General features: G+C 40.0%; 1 protein-coding gene and 1 pseudogene across 1 annotated transcript in view; one reads left to right on the forward strand and one right to left on the reverse strand.

The window, feature by feature from the left end:
• LOC100661557 (myeloid cell nuclear differentiation antigen-like) overlaps nt 1-26292 on the forward strand; it is a 58864-nt gene that overhangs the window by 18461 nt on the left and 14111 nt on the right. Inside the window, exon 6 of the mRNA XM_064282777.1 lies at nt 116-217. Coding sequence (XP_064138847.1) covers nt 116-142 — 27 coding nt within the window. The 3' untranslated portion in view covers nt 143-217. The remainder of the gene's footprint in view (nt 1-115; nt 218-26292) is intronic.
• On the reverse strand, nt 8971-12633 carry LOC135230565 (olfactory receptor 6N2-like; annotated as a pseudogene).

Genomic DNA, 26292 nt, shown 5'->3' on the forward strand with positions numbered 1-26292 from the left:
TTAGTAAAGTACTGAAGTAATTTCACATAGTGCTCAAGAGACTTTAGAATAAGACATACCTGCTTTGATTCCTAGCTCTAACACTTACTTGCTTTATTATTTCTCTCTAAAATAGGAAAGTCTTTACCTCTTAGAGGTTTGATTTAAAAGTTGAATGGAATAATATATACATATTACTTGTCTCAGTGCCTAGGACATCATGAGAAATCAATCTAAGGTAGGTACTATTTTTCTTACCAAGGTAAATACATTGGAAAGAATTCTGGACAGAAAATACAAAAAAAAAAAAAAGTAAAAGATCATAATGAGTTCCCTACAACTGAAATGAGGTAGATGTGGAACATTATGGAAAGATGGGGCAGGAGGGTAAAAAATGTGCCAGAGAGTACAGTTTTTCCTTAGAAGTGGTAACAAATTGAAAGATTTTCTGCAGAAGAATGCTGTCTTTGTCTGGGTTCTCTAGAGAAGCAAAACCTGTAAAGCATAAAAAATATATAGAGAGAGAGAGATTTATATCAAGAAAATGGCTCACACAGTTGTAGAGGCTGGAATATCCCAAGTCCATGGTTAAGGTTTTTCCTGATTCACTTAGCCATAGGGACTGGCAAGCCCAAAATTGGTAGTTTTGAGAGTAGGGCTCTTGTTCAAAGGCTGTGAAGATCAACTAATCCCAAAGATTGACAGGCAAGACCGAAGGTAAGTTGCTAGCTCAAGTTTCAAGAACTGGAGATCAGATGATCCTGCCAGCTGCAGGATCCAGAATGAGCAAAAGCCCACAGGACTTGCCAGAATATCCACTTATATGCAATGCAGGACACACTCCCAAGGAAACTCCCTTTCAACTGATTGGCTATTCACAGCAGATCCAATCATGGAAGTGATCACATAATATCAAATATCATCATGAAAGTGATCACACCATCATACAGCTATCAAATCACTGAGAATCATGACCCAGCCAAGTTGACACTCAACCTTAACCATTACAAATGTCATGCCTGATTATTTGACATTTTAGAAAAAATATGTCCTAGCAACCAACTGCAGACATGCATTAGAGAGAGAGTAGGTTTAGAGGTAGAAAGATGAAACAGGTGTAGTGGTAAGCTGGAGTCTCCTCATTTGGAGAATATAGAGAGCTCATTGTTAAATATTCCAGAATCATGGAAGCTTGTTGTTAAACCTCTAGCATCTTGAAATCAGCCATGGTGGGAGTATTTATACCACCCAAATCTGTAAATATTACAAATCTGGAGTTTGTTTAAAATTGGAGATTTTGGTTCCTGGGACAACTCAGAAAGCTCTTCCAAAAATCTAGGTGAGAAGGAGAAAGACCAGAAGGACCTTGATAGTGAAAAAAAAAAAGGGGGGGTTTTTTTTTTTTAATAGTAGATTCTCACAATTTTTTGACTAATTATAGTGATGATGGTGAAATAGAGAAAAGATTCAAGGATCATTAAGGGTTTAATAAGACAATTGCAGCAATGGTCCTTCTATTCATTAAGATTGAAAATGCAGGAGAAGAACATGATTCAAGGAATAAAAAATGTATTCTCTGTTGGGGAGGTTAAATATGAGGTACCTACAGGATATGCAAAAAATTTCTAACCTTCATTCTGGAGATATATAGATCTGGATATACAGATGTCAAGCAAAAAGTAATTTTGCACTAAATGCTCATATATTTGTCAGTTCAGAGTTGATTGTTAAAGTTGCAGTTTTGGATGATACTGCCCTAAATAATACAGTAACATACATTTATGCTAACAGGAAACACTTATTGGACATTCTCCATGGGCTGGTAACTATTCATTCTAAGAACTGTGTATATATTAACTCAATAAATCCCTGCAAAAAATAATGATGAGGATATAATTATTTTTCCAATTTCATATATAGATTCAGTTGCTCAGAAAAAGTAAGTACTTGGACCTAACTGGCACAACTAGTAAGTGATGGAAGTGAGACTTCAGCCCAGGCTGTCAGACTTCAGAGTCCAAATGTTTTGGGCAAGCTAATGATATCAAAGACTTGAGGATGAAGCCATGGAAAAGACTGGAGTTTTGGATTGCCCTGAGGTAGAGGATAATACAAAAAGATAATTTAAAAAAGTGAACAGAGAGCACAGAAAAACTGGGACATATGTATAATAAGCAACAACAAAATACTTAATGGGGATGTAATGCTGTCACAAGTGATCAGGGGATTTCAGTCTCTTGGAATAATTTCATCTTAGAGCAAATGCATAATCCTTTAGTGAAATGTACATTGTGGCCCACAGGTGAAAGATAATTTAATAAATTCAGTAGGACTATGTAAGCCTATTTAATTTTTATATCTAAATTGTAAATTAGATTGCTTTCTTTTATAAAATCTTCTTGCTAAACTCTTCTGAGTTTTCTTTGAATACTACAAACCAAGAAATCCAAACTCAATATCATTGAGTCGAGTCCAACTCATAGCAACTCTATAATATAGTTTGGTTTCTTAACATCCATGAGGTAAAAAAAATAAAATTTCCTATTTTGAAGACTGTTGATCTCCAAAAGTGCCAGATGTGGTCTCTTTAATCCAGTAGTGAGCTCCTTGCTACTGCTCTGTGATGTCAAGTTGATTCTGACACATACCGACCTTATACGTCAGAGTAGAACGGCCCCATATATTTACCTAGGGTGTCATCTTTATGGGAGCAGATCTCCAGATCTTTTCTCCATTGGCGCTGTTGGCCCATACTCAAATCACCAAGCCCTGTGCCCTTTCAGAGTGTTTAGTTGGTCCAGAGAAAAGAGTTTCTTTTTGTTAACATATCCATCACGGTTCCAGAAAGGGAACATTTGCTTAATTGTCCTCTCTGGAAGATGCCATTTTGTGCAAGAAGCTTCCTTATCTCTGCCTGGTGTAGAATGTCTGACCCCATTCATTTGATGTAGTAGATCACCTCCTTTATAGTTCAGGAAGCATATTTTCTTCTCACATTTTAAAAAGTGTGGATTCCAGACTAAAATTACTAAAGTCAAAACATGCATAAAATAATGTGATGGTTAAGATTGTGTGTCAACTTGGCTGAGCCATTATTCTTATATATGATCACCCCCATGATGGGATCTGCTGTGAGTTGCCAATCAGCTGAAAGAGAGTTTCCTTGGATATGTAGCCTGCATCTGAATATAAGTGGACGTTCTGGCTTTTGCCCTTTCTGGATCCTGCAGCTGCCTCTTGTTTGTCTAACCTCTGGTTCTTAGGACTTGAGCTAGCAGCTTACCTGCCCATCCTGGAATTCTTCAATCTTCATGGCCTGTGGGAAAGAGTCCTGTTCTCTGACCTACTGATCTTGGGTTCACTGGCCCCTGCAGCTATGAGAATCAGGAGAAGCCTTGTGGTCTTGCCTGTGATCTTGGGATTCGTTGACCTTCACAGCCTGTGAGCAAGAGCTCTGCTCTCTGACTTGTTGATCTAGGGTTTGCCAGTCCCTGTGGCTGAACCACAGACTTGGAACATTTCACCATCTACAATTGCATGAGCTGTTTCTTTGATATAAATCTCTTCATATATATATATATATTTATATGCTTTACTGGTTTTGCTTCTCTACAGAACCCAGCCTGAGACATTTGGTACTGAGAGTGGTCCTAAAAAAAAAAAGAGAGAGACAAAATTGTTAAGGATGAGTTTTCTAAGTTGTTTCTCAAGTCTGGTTAGTCTTAAAGATGTTAATGACTCTGCTTCCAGCAGTAAAGAGGACCCTGCTAATCCATGGCATGAGGTGGCAATTCAAATATGCAAAATATCATCACCAATAGATCAGGTATTGGTGAAAGGTGAGGCTCTGGGTGATAGCATATAAGATACTTTTCTACAATTTTGTCATAATGAGAAGAAGTATAAGAAAGCTGGTTGGTTGGTCCTGTTCTCCTACAAACTGGTGAAAGAAAGAGATGCACTCAGAGCTTCAGAGTCAAAGCTCAAGTGCCGCATAAATGACCTCAAAGTTTCCTCTTGTGCTTTGAAAAGAAAGCCTTATTTCTGGTAGTAACGGAGCTGATATTGTCGAAAACCAAACTCAGAGTCTTATTGTAAGAGTGATTGAATTACAATACCAGCTCAATTGCCAACTTCGAGGGGTGTTTGAAGTTAAAGTGAGGGCATCAATGGGGAAGAAATCAGATCCTGAAACTTGGGATGGGGACATATGGGCAGATAATCAGGAAGCTGGAGACAGGGAACCCCTAAATTCCATTGAATTACTCCTCTCAACAGAACTACTCCCATCTGAAGAGATTGCTTCATGTTTGTCTGCTACACCACCCTGCCCAGAAAAACTATTTGCCCCTCCACTTCCATCTAGTGAGATTAGCCCTTGCCCAGTTGTCGCTAAGGAGCCCTTGCCTGAGTCATTGCCTGGGGCATTGCCTGAGGCAGATGCTTTACAAGACAATGCTGGTTGTTCTCAAAACAATGCCACACTACTGATTCTGGCTTCTAGACCTATAACTAGACTTAAGTCCCAAAGAGCCCCAAAAGGTGAAGTACAAAGTGTGACCCAGGGAGAGGTACGCTAAACTCTTGACAAGAGACAAGTTCTTGACAAAAGACAAGAACTGCTTGACTTTTCTAATATGTACAAACAGAAACTCAGGGAATATGTGTGGGAGTGGCTATTACAGGTATGGGATAATAGTACAAGGAACATAAAGGTGGATGAGTCTGAGTTTATTGATATGGGTCCACAAAGCACAGAGTCTTCATTCATTGTTTCAGCTCAAGAAGTTAGGAAAGGATCTAATAGTTTATTTGGTTGTGTTGCAAAGACATGGATTACACAGTGGCCTACACGAAATCAAGTTGAACTACCAGACCTGCCTTGGTACATTGTAGAAGAAGGTATCCAAAGGTGTGGGGAAATTGGCATGCTAGAATGGATTTATCAGGTTAAACCCATGGATCCGCACATGGAATGCCCAGAGGACACACCTTTTACCAGAACTATGAGGAACAAATTTGTGAAGAGAGTCCCAGCATCCTTGAAGACTGCTGTGATTGCTATTTTATGTAAATCAGATTTGACAGTGGGAACTGCCCTAACTGAATTAAGACACCTAATACAATGGTGCTGATTGAACCCCATGATAGTAGGGGCCAAGTGGCAGCACCCAGTCAACAAAGATAAGGTTGGTGTAGTTATAGTTATGGACAGCAGAGTCAAAGCAGTAACCAGAATAGTCAGACCTGTATGGACTTACGGTATTGGCTACTTAGTCATGGTGTCCCGAGGAGTGAAATACTAGGGAATCTACTAAATATTTACTTGATCTGTACAAACAAATAAATTCTAGGTCAGGTGAATGGCAGCCTAACTCGAATCACCAGAAGAGAGAGTCACAGTCCCTCAATCAATTCCCAGACTTGAGTGAGTTTAAAGGCTTACAACCCCCTGAATAAAGGGGAGCCCAGGTACCCTTGAGGAAGGACTCCAATACACTGCCAAAAATTTGTACTGATAATTTCTCTCCCAGCCTTTCCCAAAGGGATCTATGACCTTTGTTCTTTGGGAAAAAGCAAATAATCAGACTTTTGGGGGATTACTGCATACTGGCTCTGAACTGACACTAATTCCAAGAGACCTAAAACATCACTGTGGCCCACAAATCAGACAGCAGGCATATGGAGGTCAGGTTATTAGTGGAGCCTTGACTCATGTCCATCTCACATTAAGTCCAGTGTGTCCCCAAACGCATCCTATAGTGATTTCCCCAGTTCCAGAATCCATAATTGGGATAGATATACTTAGCAACTGGCAGAACTCCTACACTGGATCACCAACAAATGGAGTAAGGGCTATTATGGTAGGAAAAGCCAAGTGGAAGGCATTAGAACCGCCTATACCAAGGAAAATAGTAAATCAAAGGCAATACCACATTCCTGGAGGAATTTCAGAGATTACTGCCACAATCAAGGACTTGAAAGATGCTGGGGTGATGATTCCCACTACATCCCCATTCAACTCGCCTGTTTGACCTGTGTGAAAAACAGATGGAGCCTGGAGAATGACTGTGGATTACTGAAAACTTAACCAGGTGGTGAGTTCAATTGCAGCTGCTGTTTCAGAGGTAGTTTCATTGCTTGAGCAACTTAATACATCTTCCGGTACCTGGTATGCAGCTATTGATCTGGCCGATGCATTTTTCTCCATACCTGTTTCAAAGAACCACCAGAAGCAGTTTGTCTTCAGCTGGCAAGGCCAGCAATACACCTTCACTTGCCTGCCTCAGAGCTACATCAACTCCCCAGCCCCGTGTTGTAATTTAGTGTGCAGGGATCTTGATCATCTTTCCCTTCCATAACACTTCACACTGGTACATTACATTGATGACATTATGCTGATTGGACCTAGTAAGGAAGAAGTGTCAATTACTCTGGACTTATTAGTGAAACATTTGTGTGCTAGAAGATGGAAAATTAATTCCACAAAAATTCAGGAACCTTCCACCTCAGTGAAATTTCTAGGGATCCAGTGGTGTGGGGCATATTGAGATATTTCTTCGGAAGGATCAGTGATTGCATCTGGCTGCTCCCACAACTAAAAATGAGGCACAATGCCTAGTGGGCCTCTTTGGATTTTGGAGGCAACATATTCCTCATTTGGGTGTGCTGCTCCAGCCTATTTATCATGAGACTCGAAAAGCTGCTGGTTTTGAGTGGGGCCCAGAACAAGAGAAGGTTCTGCAACAGGTTCTGGCTACTATACAAGGCACTCTGCCACTTGAGCCATATGATCCAGCTGATCCAATGGTGCTTGAAATGTCTGTGGCAGACAGAGATGCTTTTTGGAGTCTTTGGCAGACCCCTAATGGTGAATCACAATGTGGACTCTTAGGATTTTGGAGCAAAGCCCTGGCATCCTCTGCAGATAACTACTCTCATTTTGAGAAACGGCTTTTGTCTTATTACTGGGCCTTAGAAGAGACTGAAAAAAGTTGCATCTTAGCAGTAAAATTAATGCGATATGCTAAAGACTACTCTAGACCTTTCCTAACAAAGCCTAAGGCCAAGCCTCAACATGATTCAAAGAAAAGATAGAATCCAAGTCCTTCCAAGATAGACAGCTTCAGGAAATATCTTGTAATCTACATAAATCTATTATAACAAATCATAAAACCAAGTCTACAAGTTTGTGTGATCAGGCAATAACTGAAATGCCTATGAGAATCACAGGAGCCCTGGTGGTACAGTGATTGAGCACTCAGCTGCTAATCAAAAGAGTTCAAATCCACCAGCCGCTCCTTAAAAACCCTATGGGGCAGTTCTACTCTGCCCTGTAGGGTCACCATAAGTCGAATTGACTTGAAGGCAGTGGGTTTTTTTATGAGAATCACAGCAGTAACAACAAAACAACAACAAAATCTTTCAAAAGATTTAAAACTATCCAGTCTATACAACATACCATTAATAATGTGTATTATACAGTCTAAAATTAGTAGAATAGCAGAGAAAAAAGAAATTGTGACCCATGTTTAGTGGGTGGGTGGAAGCAGCCAATAGAAATTGATGACGGGATGGCTCAGATGTTGTGTTTAACAATGTCTTTAAAGCAGCTGTTATAAACATTAATAAAATTTGAAAATAAAATATACTCTAATAATTAAAGGCAAATATGACCTGAATAAGTACATAGATAGAGAGACACAGCAGAGAACTAATGTAATTCTAGAACTGTAAATTTCCATAATTGAAAATAAAGATTCACAGGATTGACTTAATAGTAAATTGAAGATTATAGAAGAATGAATAAATGAATTCGTTGATTAATCAATAGAAATTATTTACTCTGAACTGCGGAGAAAAAAGAATTTAAAAAATAAATGAAATCTACAGTAACTATGTGAAAACAGCAAAAAACATCTAATATATAAATAATACAAGTCCTAAAAGGATAAGAGAATAAAAATGAAGCAGAAAAAAAATTCTGAATAAAAAATGGCTGAAATTTCACAAATATTTTGAAAAATATTGACTTACAGAACCAAAGATTCAACCAACCCCAAGCTGATAAATACAAAGAAAAACCATGACTAGGGACACAATAGTCAAATTGCTGAAAAACAAATGATACGGAGAAAATATTTAGAGTTGCCACAGGCGGAAAGATTTTAGTAATGAGACTAAACCCCATTGCTGCTGAGTCGATCCTGACTCACAGTGACCCTATAGGGCAGAGTAAAACTGCCCCATATGGTTTCCAAGGCTGTAATCTTTACGGAAACAGACCGCCACATCTTCATTCCTGAGGGAAGGCTGGTTGTTTTGAACTGCAGACTTTTTGGGTAACAACTGACCGATCAACCATTATGTCACAAGGGCTCCCTGTAATGAAACTGCTTCTCATTAAAATTCACGAAACTGAAACGTTGAACAAAGCAGAAATAATTAGACCAGGATTTTCAATTGCTAATTTTTCAGAAGTAGATCACCAAGCCTGTCTTCTGAGGTACCACTGGGTGGACTTGAACCTTCTGATTAGCACTGAGCGTGTTAATCATTTGCACCACCAAGGGACACTTCTCTAAGACATCTGTTCAGCTAAAACATTTGCACTGTTCCTGGTTTTTTCTTTTTTTCTTTTGTAGCATTTGTCCTCCATTAGGTTGGGATGGAATCAGAGGCCATAGCTCCTTTCTCACTACATATTCCAGTGCTCATCATCCCAGGACTAGGTCCTCTTGAATAGATGTCTGTAGCATGTTTGACCAATGATCTGATTGATTCCATTACATTAACTCTCACCAGAAGGTTGACTAACTAGCTGATTTTTATACTTACCAAAAAATTGAGCTATGACAATGGAGATCACCAGGGTCCCTTTAAAATACTCCTGATCCTATCAGTGACGCCCTTCACAAACTTCTTCACCTCCTTGTTGTAAAGGATATATCAAGCATATATTAAGGTAATAAGCTTGTCTATACCCTTAGGTTAACCCCCAGGTGAAGCTACACACACTGCGAAGGCAGAACCATAGAATAGTGCTACTACAGTCATATGGGAAGAACAGGTAGAGAAGGCCTTGGCACAGCTGGCAGCTGAGGGCAGCTTCAGCAAAGCTTTCAGGATGCCCCCATAAGAGTCCCAAAATGAGCACAAAGTTGAACTCAGTGGCCACACCAATCACTGTCCCATGGACTTGAGCATGCCAGCCTGTCTCCACATATGTCAATTATATTAGTAGTGCCAGGTCCCAAAAGTAATGGGCCACCTCCTTCAAGAAGAAAGGAAGACTGGCTGTGAGGTTGGCTGGCAAACTGGTGCTGAGAATGGCACCTGCTAGCCATAACTGCTGTCTGTCTGTTCATAAGTGCGAAGTAGTGGAGTGGGAGACAGGTGGCAAGATAGCAGTCCAGAGCCATTACACCCAGCAGGCAGCACTCAGTCATGACCAAGGAGTGGAAGACATAGAGCTGGATGAAGCACAAAGCAGACGAGATGGGTGAACGTCTACGGAGCAAGGTATGCAGCAGCATGAGCACCGTGGGTCTGACATACCAGAGCTCCAATAAGGAGAGGACACTGATGAAGAAGCACATGGGTGTGAACAGTCCAGAATCTTTTTGAACAAGGGCAATGATGAACAGGTTCCCTGCCAGGGTGAGGAGACAGATGCACAGGGTCGCCAAGAAGGTAAGAGGTTGCAGAGTCCAAGTGGTAGTGAAACCAGCAAGGATGAAACTTTGAGTCCAAGTGTGGTTGGCCTGATCATTATTCCCAGGACTGAGGAAAAAAGGACAAAGGATTAGCTGTGCAGGCATGTTCTTTGATTAAGGAAATGTTCTTAGTGCCAAAGATGTAGAATCTGAGCACCTGAAAGGAACATAGACATTATCTAATCAATGCACCTCATTTTTCAGTAGAGGAACTCTGGGATTAGAAATCCAGGCCCCTAATCCTCTAGTATAAACTTTTTTATATAATACTGGGTTCCAGAGATTCTGACAACTATATTTCTTCTCGCCTCTATGTTCAGGAAAGAAGAGAGAGGGGAAAATTCCTACCTCTCTCTCCCCTATAATTTCCAATGATAAAACAACCAGAAATATTTGGCTGTTAGTGGAGACAAATATGCCCCTAAATACTGACTGTTGATATTTTCTTAGGGAGCTCCTCTGGAGTATGTAGATTGTTCTTTTAAGAACTAGGAGAAGAGATGGGAAAAGAAATAAATGCAGAAACTCTGAAAACAATCTCTGAGAGCTCAGGTCCATATTGCCTAATGATAACTCACCCAGTAGACACACTGTGCCTTTTAAAAGATGATCACTGAAGGATACAGACCAGAAGTCTCAGAGAGAAAACCAGTGAGGTCAAAGCTCCCCTTTTCCTCCTAGGAATTGATCTAGAAGCCTTGTAATATAAAACAAAGAACTTTCTCTGAAATCATGGATTTGGTTTTGTAAACTTGCTTTGCCGATAACTGGCAATACGCTCTGAGAAGCTTCTCTTCACTTAACCTCAATTTCCTCTTTTCTAAAATAGTGAAGGTTTAAATAGATATTTTGCAAGTCTCTCACAGAAGGAATAATTTATTGCTCTCTAAATCACTGAAAAATATTTATGGGGAGGGAGTGTCAACACCAATGTTCCTAAAGTTTTCCTTCCACAGCCTAATAAACCTCACCCACGCAAGTGTCAAAAGCTTCTCCTAGTTCTCTTCTTCTACTGTTCTCACCTCTGCTGCAACATCCTTGAAGACTCAGGTGTGCCTGACCCAAGCCATGGTGTTTTCAATTGCCTTATATGCATTATAAAAATGGACAATGAATAAGAAAGACTGAAGAAGAATTGAAGCCTTCGAATTGTGGTGTTGGTGAAGAATATTGAATATACAACAGACTGCCATGAGAAGGAATAAATCTGTCTTGGAAGAAGTACAACTAGAATGCTCCTTAGAAACAAGGATAGTGTGACTACATCTCACATACTTTGGACATATTATCAGGAGGAATCAGTACCTGATAAAGTGGAGGGTCAGCAAAAATGAGGAAGGCCTTCAATGAGATGGATTGACACAGTGGCAGCAACGATGGGCTCAAGTATAACAATGATTGTGAGGGTGGTGCAGGACCGGACAATGTTTCATTCTGTTGTACATACTGTCACTGTGAGTCGGAACCAAATCTACAGCACTTAACAACACCACCACCTATATTTCATACTCCTGGAATTCTGGCCTCCCAGGGCCTTCTTGCTGTGCATTCCTTGGAGTTGCCATCTGTGACTAGCTCTCAAAAGGGGTTCCTCTGGGAAGGAAGTTGGGCATAGAAAAGTGTAGCAGACTTTTCTCAACTCTGCAACCCTCCTTGTTGGGCTCTGGTATACAATCCCAGGGACTTTGCCTCCTCCGGGTCACTAGAGCTTTTACAAATTCCACATCACTGTTCATGATGACAGACGATCCATTTTGCATGCCCCTTTGCACACATAGAAAATAACAACTTGGCCTTTTTGCATTAGTTGCCATGCTCAAGCCCAAATTTGCTGCCACTGTATCGGTCCATCTCATTGAAGGTTTTCCTCTTTGTCACTGACCCTCTACTTTTAACAACATGATGTCCTTCTCCAGGGATGGATCCCTCTTGATAATATGTAAATTCTTGTAAGTATACTCCCCATCTAGATTCCTCTCCACTCTACTCCACTCCGAGGAGGATTGCTGGATGGCTGGAGACAAGTATATCATCAGTTTGCTCACTACTAACCTTACCGCTGTATGAGAATAATCAGTAGCAGCACCATCACTTCTGCTTTGATTACGTCCATCTCCATCATAATCACCACCACCACTATCTTCATTTTGTCCATTGTCATTTATTCATTGATTCAATCATTACTGGATACCTACTATAGTCCATGCACTGTTCTAAACCACCACCTCCAGCATTCCTACCATTATTTATACCACTACCACAATTATTATTTTATGCAATTTCCACAAGATGCTTATCCACTTTTACATCATTGCTTTCATTTCAATCACTGTGAGTATCATCTCTATAAAGCCTTATCATCTTTGTATGAACTATGAATTTGACTTGGCACTATGTATAAGCATGAACTGGATCCATATAGAGGCTGTATATGTAATAGACTGAAAGCATTAATCCATTGAGGGTGTTATGGAGTGAATTGTGTCCCCAAGAAGTGTGTCAACTTGTTGGAAATCCTAACCTCTATGATGTTAGCGAGGCAAGATTAGAGGCAGTTATGTTAATAAGGCAGGACACAATCTACAGGATTAGGTTATATCCTGAGTTAATCTCTTTCGAGATATAAAAGAGAAAAGCTAGCAGAGAGGAGAGGGATGTCCTACTACCAAGCAGGAAGAACCAGAATCAAAGTGTGTGCTTTGGACCCAGGACCCCAGGGCTGAGAATCTCCTCAACTGGGGAAGATTGATGACAAGGACCTTCTCCCAGGGCTGACAGAAAGAAAGCATTCCCTAGGAGCTGGCACCTGAATTTGGACTTCTAGCTCCCTAAACTGTGAGAGAATAAATTTCTCTTTGTTAAAGCCACCCACTGTGGTATTTCCATTATAACAGAACTAGATAACTAAGAGGATAACGGATTTGTATCTACCCTGTCCTATAGGGTCGCTATGAGTCGGAATCGACTCGACGGCACTGGGTTTGGTGTTTTTTTTTTTTTTTTTTTGGTTTATCATTTGTAGATCTAATTGTAAGTCTAATTGTGGTTTAATTTTTAGGAATCAGAATCAGAAGGCAATATAATAGCAACATTAAATTGGATATAAGGACATTGACCAAGAAAATTTGCACATAAACTTAGTAAAAACAATTGACTCTCCTCAGAACAACCTGGAAAATTTTCCCATGAGAACTAGAGTTGTTTAAACAACAGAAAAGGATATTTGGTTTTGAGAGTTTTACTTAGAAAATAATGTAAAGTCAATGTTGGAAGAATACCTGTTTGAATAAAGAAATCTCAGAAGCTTAGACAATTAGAGGTTCCCATTCAGTCTTTTCCATCCTTGAGTATAGATTCCACTTCATCTGAAACACCTGGCCTCTCTCCAGGATGTATGGTTGCAACTACCATTTTGCAAAATTACTGCATCTCCACAGTTCTCAATACCAAAACACCCCTCATCTGCAGCCCTATCAGACATAATCTGTAGCAGATATAATCTGATACAGACTTCTCCTGTGCTTTGTAATGGGCCAAACAGATGTTGTCTTGGCTTGGTATTAAATGAGTATATTATAACAACTATGTGCTTGTCTTTGGAAACTAATCAACGTGATACTAATACTCATTTATAAGAAACATCTACACAAAACAAAACCGATGCAAAATGAATGCTTAAAGTTTCAGCATTCTATATGAATGAGGAAGGAGGGTTTTTAATTATAAGTAGCATGATGAGGAAAAATAAAAGTTGGAGGGTTCAAAGTGTAGGCCTTGCTTAGCTGAGGAAATTGTTTTTCTTCTCATGTCATCCCCTATAAGTAGAGAGTGTTCACTTAACTTTTATTCTGAATTAGGAATGGAGAAAGTGAAAAGAACAAGGCTCAATGACTCCATTAAGGAATCCATGACTTAGCAAGAGAGATAGCTGGGGATCCCTACTATAGTGTGAAGTGAAGAAAGCAGGATTTCAAAAGTACCAATATTTGAACATGTGATTGCTAATATTTGAACAAAGCCTATGTTTATAGGACATGATTAGAAAGGAATAGATAATTGTTTTAAAACAATTTTTATGAGTGGTTTTTAATCCATTTAAGTGTTCTACATTGTGGCCATGTTTATGTGTAGTAATATTTTTGAAGAAAAAAAATCATCCAAAGATGAGAAAAGGTTATATCAAGTGCAGCCAAAATAGTATGAGAAGAAGAGAAATCACAGCAATTATGTTATTCATTCAGTATATACATTTCTTGAACATCGTCTTCTATTTCTGATGCTTCATACTGGGAAAGTGAAATGCATGAAACATAGTCCCTTTTGTCAAGATGCTTAATTTTCAGTAAAAAAGACTGATCCCCCAGGGAGCACAACAGAGAACCCCTGAGGGAGCAGGAGAACAGTGGGATGCAGACCCCAAATTCTCATAAAAAGACCAGACTTAATGTTCTGACTGAGACTAGAGGAATCCTGGTGGTCATGGTCCCCAAACCTTCTGTTGGCCCAGGACAGGAACCATTCCCGAAGACAACTTATCAGACATGGAAGGGATTGGACAATGGGTGGGAGAGAGATGCTGATGAAGAGTGAGCTACTTGTATCAGGTGGACACTTGAGACTGTGTTGGCATCTCCTGTCTGGAGGGGAGATAGGAGGGTAGAGAGGGTTAGAAACTGGCAAAACGGTCACAAAAGGAGAGACTGGAAGGGGGAAGCGGGCTGACCCATTAGGGGGAGAGTAAGTGGGAGTATGGAGTATATAAGCTTATATGTGACAGACTGACTTGATTTGTAAACATTCACTTAAAGCACAATAAAAATTATATAAAAAAAAAAAAGACTGATCCCCAAACAGGCATTTACAAATCAACCAAAAACGAAAACCTTTTGCCATTTGGTCGATTCCCACTCATGAGAATATTTTCATATATTACAGATCAGAACTGCCCTATACGGTTTTCTTGGCGGTAATCTTAACAGAATATTCTAGTCCTTTCTTCTTTGGTGCCACTGGGAACATTTGAACTGCTAACCTTTAGGTTTGTGGCCAATCGCAAACCATTTGCACCACCAAACCAAAAAAAAAAAAAAACCATTGCCATCAAGTCTATTTTGACTTACAGCGACCCTATAGGACAAAGTAGATCTGCCCCATAGGGTTTCCAAGGAGCAGCTGCTGGGTTCGAACTGTTGACCTCTTAGTTAGCAGCCAAGTTCTTAACCACTGTGCCACCAGAACAGTTAAATATATGAAAAGATATTCAGCCTAACTCATAATAAAATACATATAACTTTAAACAACACAGAGATGGTTTTCTCACCTTTCAGGCTGACAAAGATCTAGATGTTTAAAAACACACATTGCTGGGGAGGCTGCAAAGAAACAGATGTTTTCATACATTGCTAGTACAAAATAGTATATTTGGAGGAAAATGTACCAATATTTATGCAAATTACACATTTAATTTGTACTATGACCCAGTAATCCCACTTCTAGAAATTCGTCTTGCAGATATGTGTGCACACATATGTGAAATGACGTGTACACAAAGTTATTCATTGTAGCTCTGTTTGTAATAGCAAAATACTGAAAGCAACGCAAGAGCCCTTCAATAGGGGACTGGATAATTAAACACACAATGGCACACCATGAGGCCGTTTACCAAAATGAGGAGGCAACTTCTGCAGCGATATGTAAAAATATCCAGACGGTACATAAGAATGTTCATATGTGTTTATTTTTGCATAAAGAAACACTGCAGAGTTATACCCATTGCTGTCGAGTCGCGGCAACCCTATATTCAGATTAGAACTGCCCCATAGAGTTTCCAAGGAGCGACTGGTAGATCCAAAGTGTGGACTTCTTGGTTAGCAGGTGAGCACTTAACCTCTATGTCAGCAGGGCTCCTACAGGGTTACAGGAAATAGTAACAAAAGTTGTTTCCTATGGCAGAGGTGGGGAGTAGGGGCTGGCAAGGGGAAATAAGAGGCAGATGGGGCTGGGAGGTGGAGAAACACTCTTCTACATGTACCTTTTTAGGAATATTTTGATTTTTCAACAACGAAGGCATTAGCTGCAAAGCATAAAGTTAGAGGTTCAAATCCAACCAGAGGCATCTTGGAAGAAAGGCCTAGAAATCTGCTTGTGAAAAAGAGCCATTGAAAAACCAGAGTTCTACTCTAACACACGTAAGGTCATCATGAGTCAGAGCCAAATTGGCTAAAACAGGTATTATTTAATGAAACAAAAATTTTCATTTTTATGTCCTGGTTTGCTCAGGAGAGTTCTGGCTGATGTCTTTTGTCCAGAATAATTGTTGTGAGTGCCCTATTTCATTCTTTAAAATGTTCAGGCTTGTTTTGGATGATAAACGGTATGAAAATCCTGGATGCTAGAATGTTACCCTTGGTGCTTCAGCAAAGTGAGTAGTCCGAATATATGAATATATTTTTTTTCCATCTAGAGTGATAAACCTGATTTAACATAGAAGGAGCCAAAACCTGGGCCTCAAAGGTTTACCCCGAAGTGTCACACTGACACATTTCTTCCCATTTCTTTTTCATATCATAGCACATAAAAGTGATAATATTTGTATGCCACACTGATCTGAGCAGAAAGGCTGCTGGCTGCCAAGGGCAACCAGTCCGGGGGCTCTGCTCCCCTCAGGCTTTCTGGGACCACTCAAAGGGTCAGAGACAGGGAGATCAGTAGTTCAGCACACCTGTTAGCTGTATTTGCTGGAAGCTTGGTTTTTTTTTTTTTTTGCACTGAGGATGATCTGACAGGAATGACTTTGGAAAGCTGTACAGAGTAAAAGTTTGTGAAGTAAAGGGGGTGGGGAGTCTGGAGCAATGAATTGACATTAAAAAGGAGATGGCTTCCTGGTGACGTTATAGGAGGGGCATTTAATCTCTTACCCTGTTTAGAACCTTAGAGGTTCTTCATTCATTTATTCATTCATTCATTCATAAATGAATGAATACTAACTACTGGCTTAGAAATCAATAGCAAGATGCATGCTATCTGGAGTTCTTAGAGAACTATTTATAGCTCCACGACCGGGTTGTAAGTGCCCCAAACCCACCACACAATATAGACCCCACAGTGCTGATTAATGTGACCCAAGCAATCGTCAGCAATTCTTTGGGGCTGCCACCAGGGACTTCATTGGTCAAGTAGTATTTTGTTGCCTCAAGGACCGCCCGTCAATCAAGGCAGATGGAGGGAACCACAATGCAGAAGAGCAGAAAGAGTAACAAAAGGATAGAGAACCAAAAGCTGTGCACTAGAGGAGAGTATAAATTTCATAAAAAAAGGGAGAAATACGCAGAATGCGGGAGGGTGACTTTGGACACCTAGGTCCAAAGGAGATGCTTGATTTGGAGTTTTACCAATTTTACTGACCCTACCTGTGGAAAAAAATATGAGCTACGTGTAAAACTAGGTGTGTTCAAAAAGAAAAGAAATTCCTACTGCAGAAATTTATGTGGAAAATTTTTCAGTAATATTAATGAACTCATACATATTGTTTACTGTCCTGCATGTTTTAGATGTATAAAATAATCTAACCCTCACAATAATTCTCTGAAGAAGGTTTTATTATTGTCCCCATTTAACAGCTGAAGAAACTGAGGCAGAAAGAGGTTAAGTGAATTGTTCAAGGTCATACAGCAAGTAAGTGGTAGAGCTAATGTGGCAGAGCTGGGCAGACAGGCTTCAAAGTAAGTTTTCTAACCACTACACTGCACTGTCTCTGGAATAGTAAGGATTTTTATTATTTATTGAAGACGGTCCCTGGGTGGCACAAATGATTTGCGCTTGACTGCTAACCTAAAGTTTGGCAGTTGGAACCCACCTAGAAGTTTTGCAGAGGAAAGGATTGGCGATCTTCTTCGATAAAGATTATAGCCAAAAAACCCTGTGGAGCAGTCATACTCTGTAATAAATGAGGTCGCCATGAATTGGAATCAACATGACAGCAATAGGTATATGTATTACTTATTGAGTAACTTCTAAGGGTTGAGAACAGTGTTAGGCACTTTGCTTGTTTTCTTTTCTTTAATCCTTATAAGACTGGGTAGTGGTCATTATAATCTTTTCAAATACGAGAAAACTGATGTCATATAAAAGTTACTTCAGAATTACATGGCAAAATATGGCAAAACAGGGATTTGGACCAACACTTTTCTCCTCACTGTTTTGGAGATTCGGACCCTAAACACCGGGCCTAGTTCAGGTACTGCTTTCTTTAAGAAGTGTTGCAGTCATAGAATCAAAACTCCCAAGCTGGAAGGAATGTGAGCATTCATCTACCCCCAGTCTCTCACTTTGCAAAGAGAATGAGGCTGAGGAAGTCTTGCCAAGTTCACCCACCTAGCTGGAGTGGATCTTTCTTCTTACAAGTCCAGTAATACTTCTTACTTACATTTTTATTATCTAAAAATTGGGATGATCCTCTCTTAAAAAACAAACAAAAAAAGAAAAACCAAACCCAGTGCCATCGAGTCGATTCCAACTCATAGCAACCTTATAGGACAGAGTGGAACTGCCCCCACAGAGTTTCCAAGGAGCACCTGGTGGATTTGAACTGCAGTCCCTTTGGTTAGTAGCCGTAGCATTTAACCACTACGCCACCAGGGTTTCCTTTCTTAGAAGGTATAAAAATTAAATTAAATTAAAAACTATATGTGTGTGTGTATGTATGTGTATGTGCATGTAAAAGCAGCTGACAGTTACCGGCATAAAACATAAAAATAAAAAGCAAAAATTGATATTTGAGCAATTATATAGGAATTGGAAAAATAATTTCATAAAGAACATTCAAGATACATACAGTGACCTTGTCTCTGGCAAGTTCCACCTGTCTTAGCCACTGATACACTGTGCATCCTTGGGCAGGTCATGTCACCTCCTGTCTTAGTCATCTAGTGCTGCCATAATAAAGTCGATGGCTTTAACAAAGAGAAATGTATTCTCTCACAGTCTAGTAGGTTACGTGGCCAAATTCAGGGTGTCAGCTCCAGTGGAAGGCTTTCTCTCTTTGTCGGCTCTGGAGGAAGTTCCTTGTCCTCATTCCTCCCCTGGTCGAGGAGCTTCTCAGGCACAGGAATCCCATGTCCAAAGGATGCACTCTGCTCCTGGTGCTGCTTTCTTGGTGCTATGAGGTCCTCAACTCTCTGCTTGTTTCCCTTTCCTTTTATCTATTCAGAGATAAAAGGTGGTGCAGGCCACACTCCAGGGAACCTCCCTTTACCTTGGATCAGGGAGGTAACCTGAGTGAGGGTGGTGTTACAATCCCACCCTAATCCTCTCAGCATAAAATTACAATCACAAAATGGAGGGCAACCACACAATACTGGGAATCATGGCCTAACCAAATTGACACATATTTTGGGGGGGACACGGTTCAATCCATGACACCTCCTGATCCCTTGATTCACTCATCTGAAAGTCAGAAGGTTGAGCTAGATCATCTCAGCAGAAGAAAGTGGTGGGGGAGCTGGTTGAGAAGAAAGGGCACAGGGAGTGGCCAGAGCTTTGGGTCCCCATTTCTACTTCTTAATCCATTTTCTACTTTGTACTTATCTCCTTTATATATATTTACTTCCAATGCTGCTTTTTTTTTTAAACTTGAAATTAGGGGGTCAGATGATTTCTAGGGTGTTGTCTTTGATATTGCAAGGGAGCTGGGTCTGCTAATTGCTGGGCCTATGCAACAATTGCTGGACTCATGTGAAGGAGGAAATAACACCCATGGTTTCAGATCTGACTATTGTGCTGGACATAGGCATGAGTGCATTCTGAGCAGGAAACACAATCTAATGTCCCCATCAAAAAGGTCAACAAGACTAGAGCCATACAGATTGAGGCATATGGACTGAGGTTTAGGAAATGAGTGCTAGATGATGGCATAACTTAATAGAGAAAGGGTGGACAGGGCTAGAAATCCCCCTTCCCGTGCAGTAGGCACACGACACTTTGGTGCAATGAAGTCCTGCTCTTGTTCTGAGTAAGATACTTCAGCCTCAGGCTTCTATTGGAAAAAAAGAAAAAAATGCCACCTAGTTCAACTCATATTGACTCTCTGGGACAGAGTAAAATTGCCCCATAAGGTTTCCAAGTCTGTGATCTTAATGGAAGAGACTGCTACATCTTTCTCCTGTAGAGCTGCTGGTAGGTTCAATCCACCCACCTTTCGGTTAGCAGCTGAGCTCTTAACCATTGTGCCACCAGGGCTCCTCCTTTGGAAAAATAGGGAATAGTAATATGTACCCTCTCCTGCCTTGCCTCAAAGGGAGACACTGCTGAAATATGTGTATGCTTTGTGAACATTAAAGAGCTGTGTCAATGTATGGGTCAGTAGGAGTTGTGTGTGGAGGGGAGAAGAGAGCAGAAACCGGGGGAACTTTTACTCAGAAGCTAGAGAGCATGACATGAGCCTAGCGATGTTTGTGCAGTGTGTCCAAAACAAGTCTAAATACCCCTCCTTCTCAGTCTGACTTCAGGAAGATATGGTAACTTGCATAGGCTTAGCCAGTCTGGGATTCAACTTTCACATCCCTCTGGTTAAGCAGAGAAGCTATGGTTCCATTGCTGAACTAACACAGCCACACGTAGCCAGTTAGGTAGGACTCGCGTTACTGGATGTCCCAAAGGAAAGCATGAGAGCCAGACTTATCCAGCTAAGGGAATCCTGTAAAACTTTTCTTCTGAGCAACTCAGGGGAACAGTGTAAAGTGCAAACAAGTTTGCTAATGAGAAGGCAAACAAGCTGCTTAATTGAGCTGGGGAAGCACAGCCTCCACTTCGGTAATTATCAGCATTTTCTCTGCAGTGACTCACCCAACGTGCATCCTGGAACAGGAAGCTTTGGGGAGGCCCCAGGTTTCTCCTCTGGGCTCCCTCAATTAATGCTAATTGGGAACCCTGGACCACAGAACAGGATGTCAAAGAAGCAGCTCTAGGATACAGCCCATTTAGGAAAAACCCCCCCAGGCCTGATGAGGAGACTGGCCCCCAGCTTCACTTGAACCATATGGAAGTACAACCACTTCCTGCATTCATTAGCGGGCACTGTGGAGGTGGGGATTGGGAGACAGGAGGACTGAGCTTTGGTCTTGGCTCCGCCACTGACTAGCTCCAACTCAAAGCAGGTCATGCACCTTCCCTAACCTAATTTCTTTCTTTCTTTTTTTTTTTTTAATAATTTTTATTGTGCTTTAAGTGAAAGTTTACAAATCAAGTCAGTCTCTCACACAAAAACCCATATACACCTTGCTACACACTCCCAGTTACCCTCCCCCAATGAGACAGCGTGCTCTCTCCCTCCATTCTTTCTTTTCGTATCCTTTTCGCCAGCTTCTAACCCCCTCCACCCTCTCATCTCCCCTCCAGGCAGGAGATGCCAACATAATCTCAAGTGTCCACCTGATCCAAGAAGCTCACTTCTCACCAGCATCCCTCTCCAACCCATTGTCCAGTCCAATCTATGTCTGAAGAGTTGGCTTCAGGAACAGTTCCTCTCCTGGGGCAACAGAAGGTCTGGGGGCCATGACCACCGGGGTCCTTCCAGTCTCCGTCAGACCATTAAGTCTGGTCTTATGAGAATTTGGGGTCTGCATCCCACTGCTCTCCCTCTCCCTCAGGGGTTCTCTGTTGTGTTCCCTGTCAGGACTGTCATCAGTTTTACCCGGGCACCATCTAGTTCTGGTCTCAGGATGATGTAGTCTCTGGTTCTTGTGGCCCTTTCTGTCTCTTGGGCTCGTAATCACCTTGTGTCCTTGGTGTTCTTCATTCTCCTTTGATCCAGGTGGGTTGAGACCAATTGATGCATCTTAGATGGCTGCTTGGTAGCATTTAAGACCCCAGACGCCACTCTTCAAAGTGGGATGCAGAATGTTTTCTTAATAGATTTTATTATGCCAATTGACTTAGATGTCCCCTGAAACCATGGTCCCCAGACCCCTGCCCATGCTACGCTGGCTTTCAAAGCATTCAGTTTATTCAGGAAACTTCTTTGCTTTTGGTTTAGTCCAATTGTGCTGAACTCCCCTGTACTGCGTGCTGTCTTTCCCTTCACCTAAAGTAGTTCTTATCTACTATCTAATTAGTGAATACTCCCACCCTCCCTCCCTCCCCCCCCCATAACCACAAAAGAATGTTTTCTTCTCAGTTTAAACTATTTCTCAAGTTCTTATAATAGTGGTCTTATACAATATTAGTCCTTTTGCAACTGACTAATTTCACTCAGCATAATGCCTTCCAGGTTCCTCCATGTTATGAAAAGTTTTACAGATTCATCATGGTTCTTTTTCGATGCGTAGTATTCTATTGTGTGACTATAAAAAAAAAAAGAATATACCATAGTTTATTTATCCATTTATGGGCACCTTGGTTGCTTCCGTCTTTTTGCTGTTGTAAACAGTGCTGCAGTGAACATGGGTGTGCATATATCTGTTTGTGTAAAGGCTCTTACTTCTCTAGGATATATTCTGAGGAGTGGGATTGCTGGATCCTATGGTAGCTCTATTTCTAGCTTTTTAAGGAAGCACCAAATCGATTTCCAAAGTTGTTGTACCATTTGACATTCCCACCAGCAGTGTAGAAGTGTTCCAATCCCTCCACAGCCTCTCCAACATTTATTATTTTGTGTTTTTTGGATTAATGCCAGCCTTGTTGGAGTGAGATGAAATCTCATTGTAGTTTGGTCTGCATTTCTCTAATGGCTAATGATCGTGAACATTTCCTCATATATCTGTTACCTACCTGAATGTCTTCTTTATTGAAGTGTCTATTCATATCTTTTGCCCATTTTTTAATTGGGTTATTTGTCTTTTTGCAGTTGAGTTCTTGCAGTATTATGTAGATTTTAGAGATCAGGCACTGATCAGAAATGTCATAGCTAAAAAGTTTTTCCCAGTCTGTAGGTACTCTTTTTACTCTTTTGGTGAAGTCTTTGGGTGAGCATAAGTGTTTGATTTTTAGGAGCTCCCAGTTATCTAGTTTTTGTTCTACATTCTTCATAATGTTTTGTATACTGTTTATGCCATGTATTAGGACTCCTAACGTTGTCTCTATTTTTTCTTCCATGATCTTTATCGTTTTAGATTTTATATTTAGGTCTTTGATCCATTTTGAGTTAGTTTTTGTGCATGGAGTAAGGTATGGGTCTTGTTTCATTTTTTAGCAGATGGATACCCAGTTATGCCAGCACCCTTTGTTAAAAAGACTGTCTTTTCCCCATTTAACTGTTTTGGGGCCTTTGTCAAATATTAACTGCTCATATGTGGATGGATTTATGTCTGGATTCTCAATTCTGTTCCATTGGTCTATGTATCTATTGTTGTACCAGTATCAGGCTGTTTTGACTACTGTGGCGGTACAAAAGGTTCTAAAATCAGGTAAAGTTAAGGCCTCCCACTTTGTTCTTCTTTTTCAGTAATGCCTTATTTATCCGGGGCCTCTTTCCCTTCCGTACGAAATTGGTGATTTGTTTCTCCATCTCGTTAAATAATGTCTTTGGGATTTAGATTGGAATTGCATTAAATGTACAGATGGCTTTTGGTAGAATAGACATTTTTATAATGTTAAGTGTTCCTGTCCATGAGCAAGGTATGTTCTTCCACTTATGTAAGTCTCTTTTGGTTTCTTGCAGAAGTGTACTGTAGTTTTCTTTGTATAAGTCTTTTACATCTCTGGTAAGATTTGTTCCTAAGTATTTTATCTTCTTGTGGGCTACTGTAAATGGCATTGACTTGGTCATTTCCTCTTCGATGTTCTTTTTGTTGGTGTAGAGGAGTCCAACTGATTTTTGTATGTTTATCTTGAATCCCGATACTCTGCTGAACTCTTCTATTAGTTTCAGTAGTTTTCTGGAGGATTTCTTAGAGTTTTCTGTGTGTAAGATCATGTCATCTGCAAACAGAGATACTTTGACTTCTTCTTTGCCAATCTGGATGTCCTTTATTTCTTTATCTAGCCTAATTGCCCTGGCTAGGACTTCTGGTACAATGTTGAATAAGAGTGGTGATAAAGGGCATCCTTGTCTGGTTCCTGTTCTCAATGGGAATGTTTCCAGGCTCTCTCCATTTATTGGTAATGTTGGCTATTAGCTTTGTATAAATGCCGTTTATTATGTTGAGAAATTTCCCTTGTATTCCTATTTTGCTGAGAGTTTTTATCATGAATGAGTGTTGAACTTTGTCAAAAGCCTTTTCTGCATCAATTGATAAAATCATGTGATTCTCGTCTTTTGTTTTACTTATTTGGTGGATTAGATTAATTGTTTTCTAATGTTGAACCATCCCTGCATACCTGGTATGAATCCCACTTGGTCATGGTGAATTATTTTTTTGATATGTTGTTGAATTCTATTGGCTAGAATTTTGTTGAGGATTTTTGCATCTATATTCATGAGGGATATAGGTCTATAATTTTCTTTTCTTGTGGTGTCTTTACCTGGTTTTCGTATAAGCAATATGGTGGCTTCATAGAATGAATTTGTTCTGAAATACCTTTAGTAGTAGTGGTGTTAACTCTTCTCTGAAAGTTTGGTAGAAATCTGCAGTGAAGCCGTCCGGACCAGGGCTTTTTTTGTTGGGAGTTTTTTGATTACCTTTTCAATCTCTTCTTTTGTTATGGTTCTATTTAGTTGTTCTACCTCTATTCGTAGTAGTTTAGGTAGGTAGTGTGTTTCTAGGAATTCATCCATTTCTTCTAGGTTTTCAAATTTGTTTGGGTATAGTTTTTCATAGTAATCTGATATGATTCTTTTAATTTCAGTTGGGTCTGTTGTAATATCGCCCATTTCGTTTCTTATTTGGGTTATTTGCTTCCTCTCCTGTTTTTCTTCTGTCAGTTTGGCCAATGGTTAATCAATTTTGTTGATTTTTTCAAAAAAGCAGCTTTTGGTCTTGTTAATTCTTTCAATTTTTTTTCTGTTTTCTATTTCATTTAGTTCAGTTCTAATTTTTATTATTTGTTTTCTTCTGGTGTCTGTGGGTTTCTTTTGTTGCTCTCTTTCTATTTGTTCAAGTTGTAGGGATAGTTCTTTGATTTTGGCCCTTTCTTCTTTTTGGATGTGTGCTTTTATTGATATAAATTGGCCTCTGAGCACCGCTCTTGCTGTGTCCCAAAGGTTCTGATAGGAAGTGTTTTCATTCTCATTGGATTCTATGAATTTCTTTATCCCATCCTTAACGTCTTCTATTTCCAGTCTTTTTTGAGCAGGGTATTGTTCAGTTTCCAAGTGTTTGATTTCTTTTCCCTGCTTTTCCTGTTATTGATTTCCACTTTTATGGCCTTATGGTCAGAGAAGATGCTTTGTAATATTTCCGTGTTTTGGATTCTGCTAAGGCTTGCTTTATGACCTAATATGTGGTCTATTCTAGAGAATGTTCCATGTGCATTAGAAAAGAAAGTATAGTTGGTTGCTGTTGGGTGGAGTGTTCTGCATATGTCTATTAGGTCAAGTTGGTTGATTGTGGCATTTAGATCTTCCGTGTCTTTATTGAGCTTCTTTCTGGATGTCCTGTCCTTCACCAAAAGTGGTGTGTTGAAGTCTCCTACTATTATTGTGGAGCTGTCTATCTCACTTTTCAACGCTGAGAGAGTTTGTTTTATGTATCCTGCAGCCCTGTCATTGGGTGCATAAATATTTAATACGGTTATATCTTCTTAGTGTATTGTCCCTCTAATCATTATATAAGTGTCCTTCTTTATTGTTTATGATGGGTTTAACTTTAGTCTATTTTGTCAGAAATTCATATGGCCACTCCTGCTCTTTTTTGATTGTTGTTTGCTTGATATATTTTTTTCCAGCCTTTGAGTTGTAGTTTATTTGTGTCTCTAAGTCTAAGGTGTGTCTCTTGTAGGCAGCATATAGAAGGATCTTGTTTGTTAATCCATTCTGCCACTCTCTGTCTCTTTATTGGTGCATTTAGTCCATTTACATTCAGGGTAATTATGGATAGGTATGAATTTAGTGCTATCATTTTGATGTCTTTTTTGTGTGTTGACAGCTTCTTTTTCCCACTTGATTTTATGTGCTCAGTAGATTTTCTTTATATATTGCCCTTTCCTCATATTTGTTGTCAATGATTTTGTTTCTGTTGAGTCTGTATTTTTCCCTTGTATTTTATTTTGACGAGTAGGATAATTTGTCTCCTTTGTGGTTACCTATTATTTACCCTTGTTTTTCTAAATTTATAACTTTTATTTCTTTGTATCACTGTATCTTTCTCTCTATATGGAAGGTGTATGGTTACATTTCTTAGTCCCTCTTTATTATTTTAATGTTGTCTTCTTTTATATAATAACATCACCATTGGGATGTTAGGCTTTTTTTTTTTTAATCTTGCTTTGTTTGCTCCGGGAATGGTGCCTGAGGGCTCCCCACGATTCAGGTCGGATAACTCCTCTCCACTTCTGAACGGTCTCTTCCTTCCCCTGCCCCTCAGTTTGTTGTCTAAGCTTGCCCTTGATGATCAGGGCCCCCAGCTTGTCACAAATATACTCGTTTCACTTGTTTTTTTGGGTCTTTGTTGTAAAGAGGGCTTGAGGGAAGCATCTGTCTATTCCGCCATCTTGGCTCCACCTC

The sequence above is a fragment of the Loxodonta africana genome, chromosome 3 (genome assembly GCF_030014295.1).
Source record: "Loxodonta africana isolate mLoxAfr1 chromosome 3, mLoxAfr1.hap2, whole genome shotgun sequence".
NCBI lineage: Eukaryota > Metazoa > Chordata > Mammalia > Proboscidea > Elephantidae > Loxodonta > Loxodonta africana.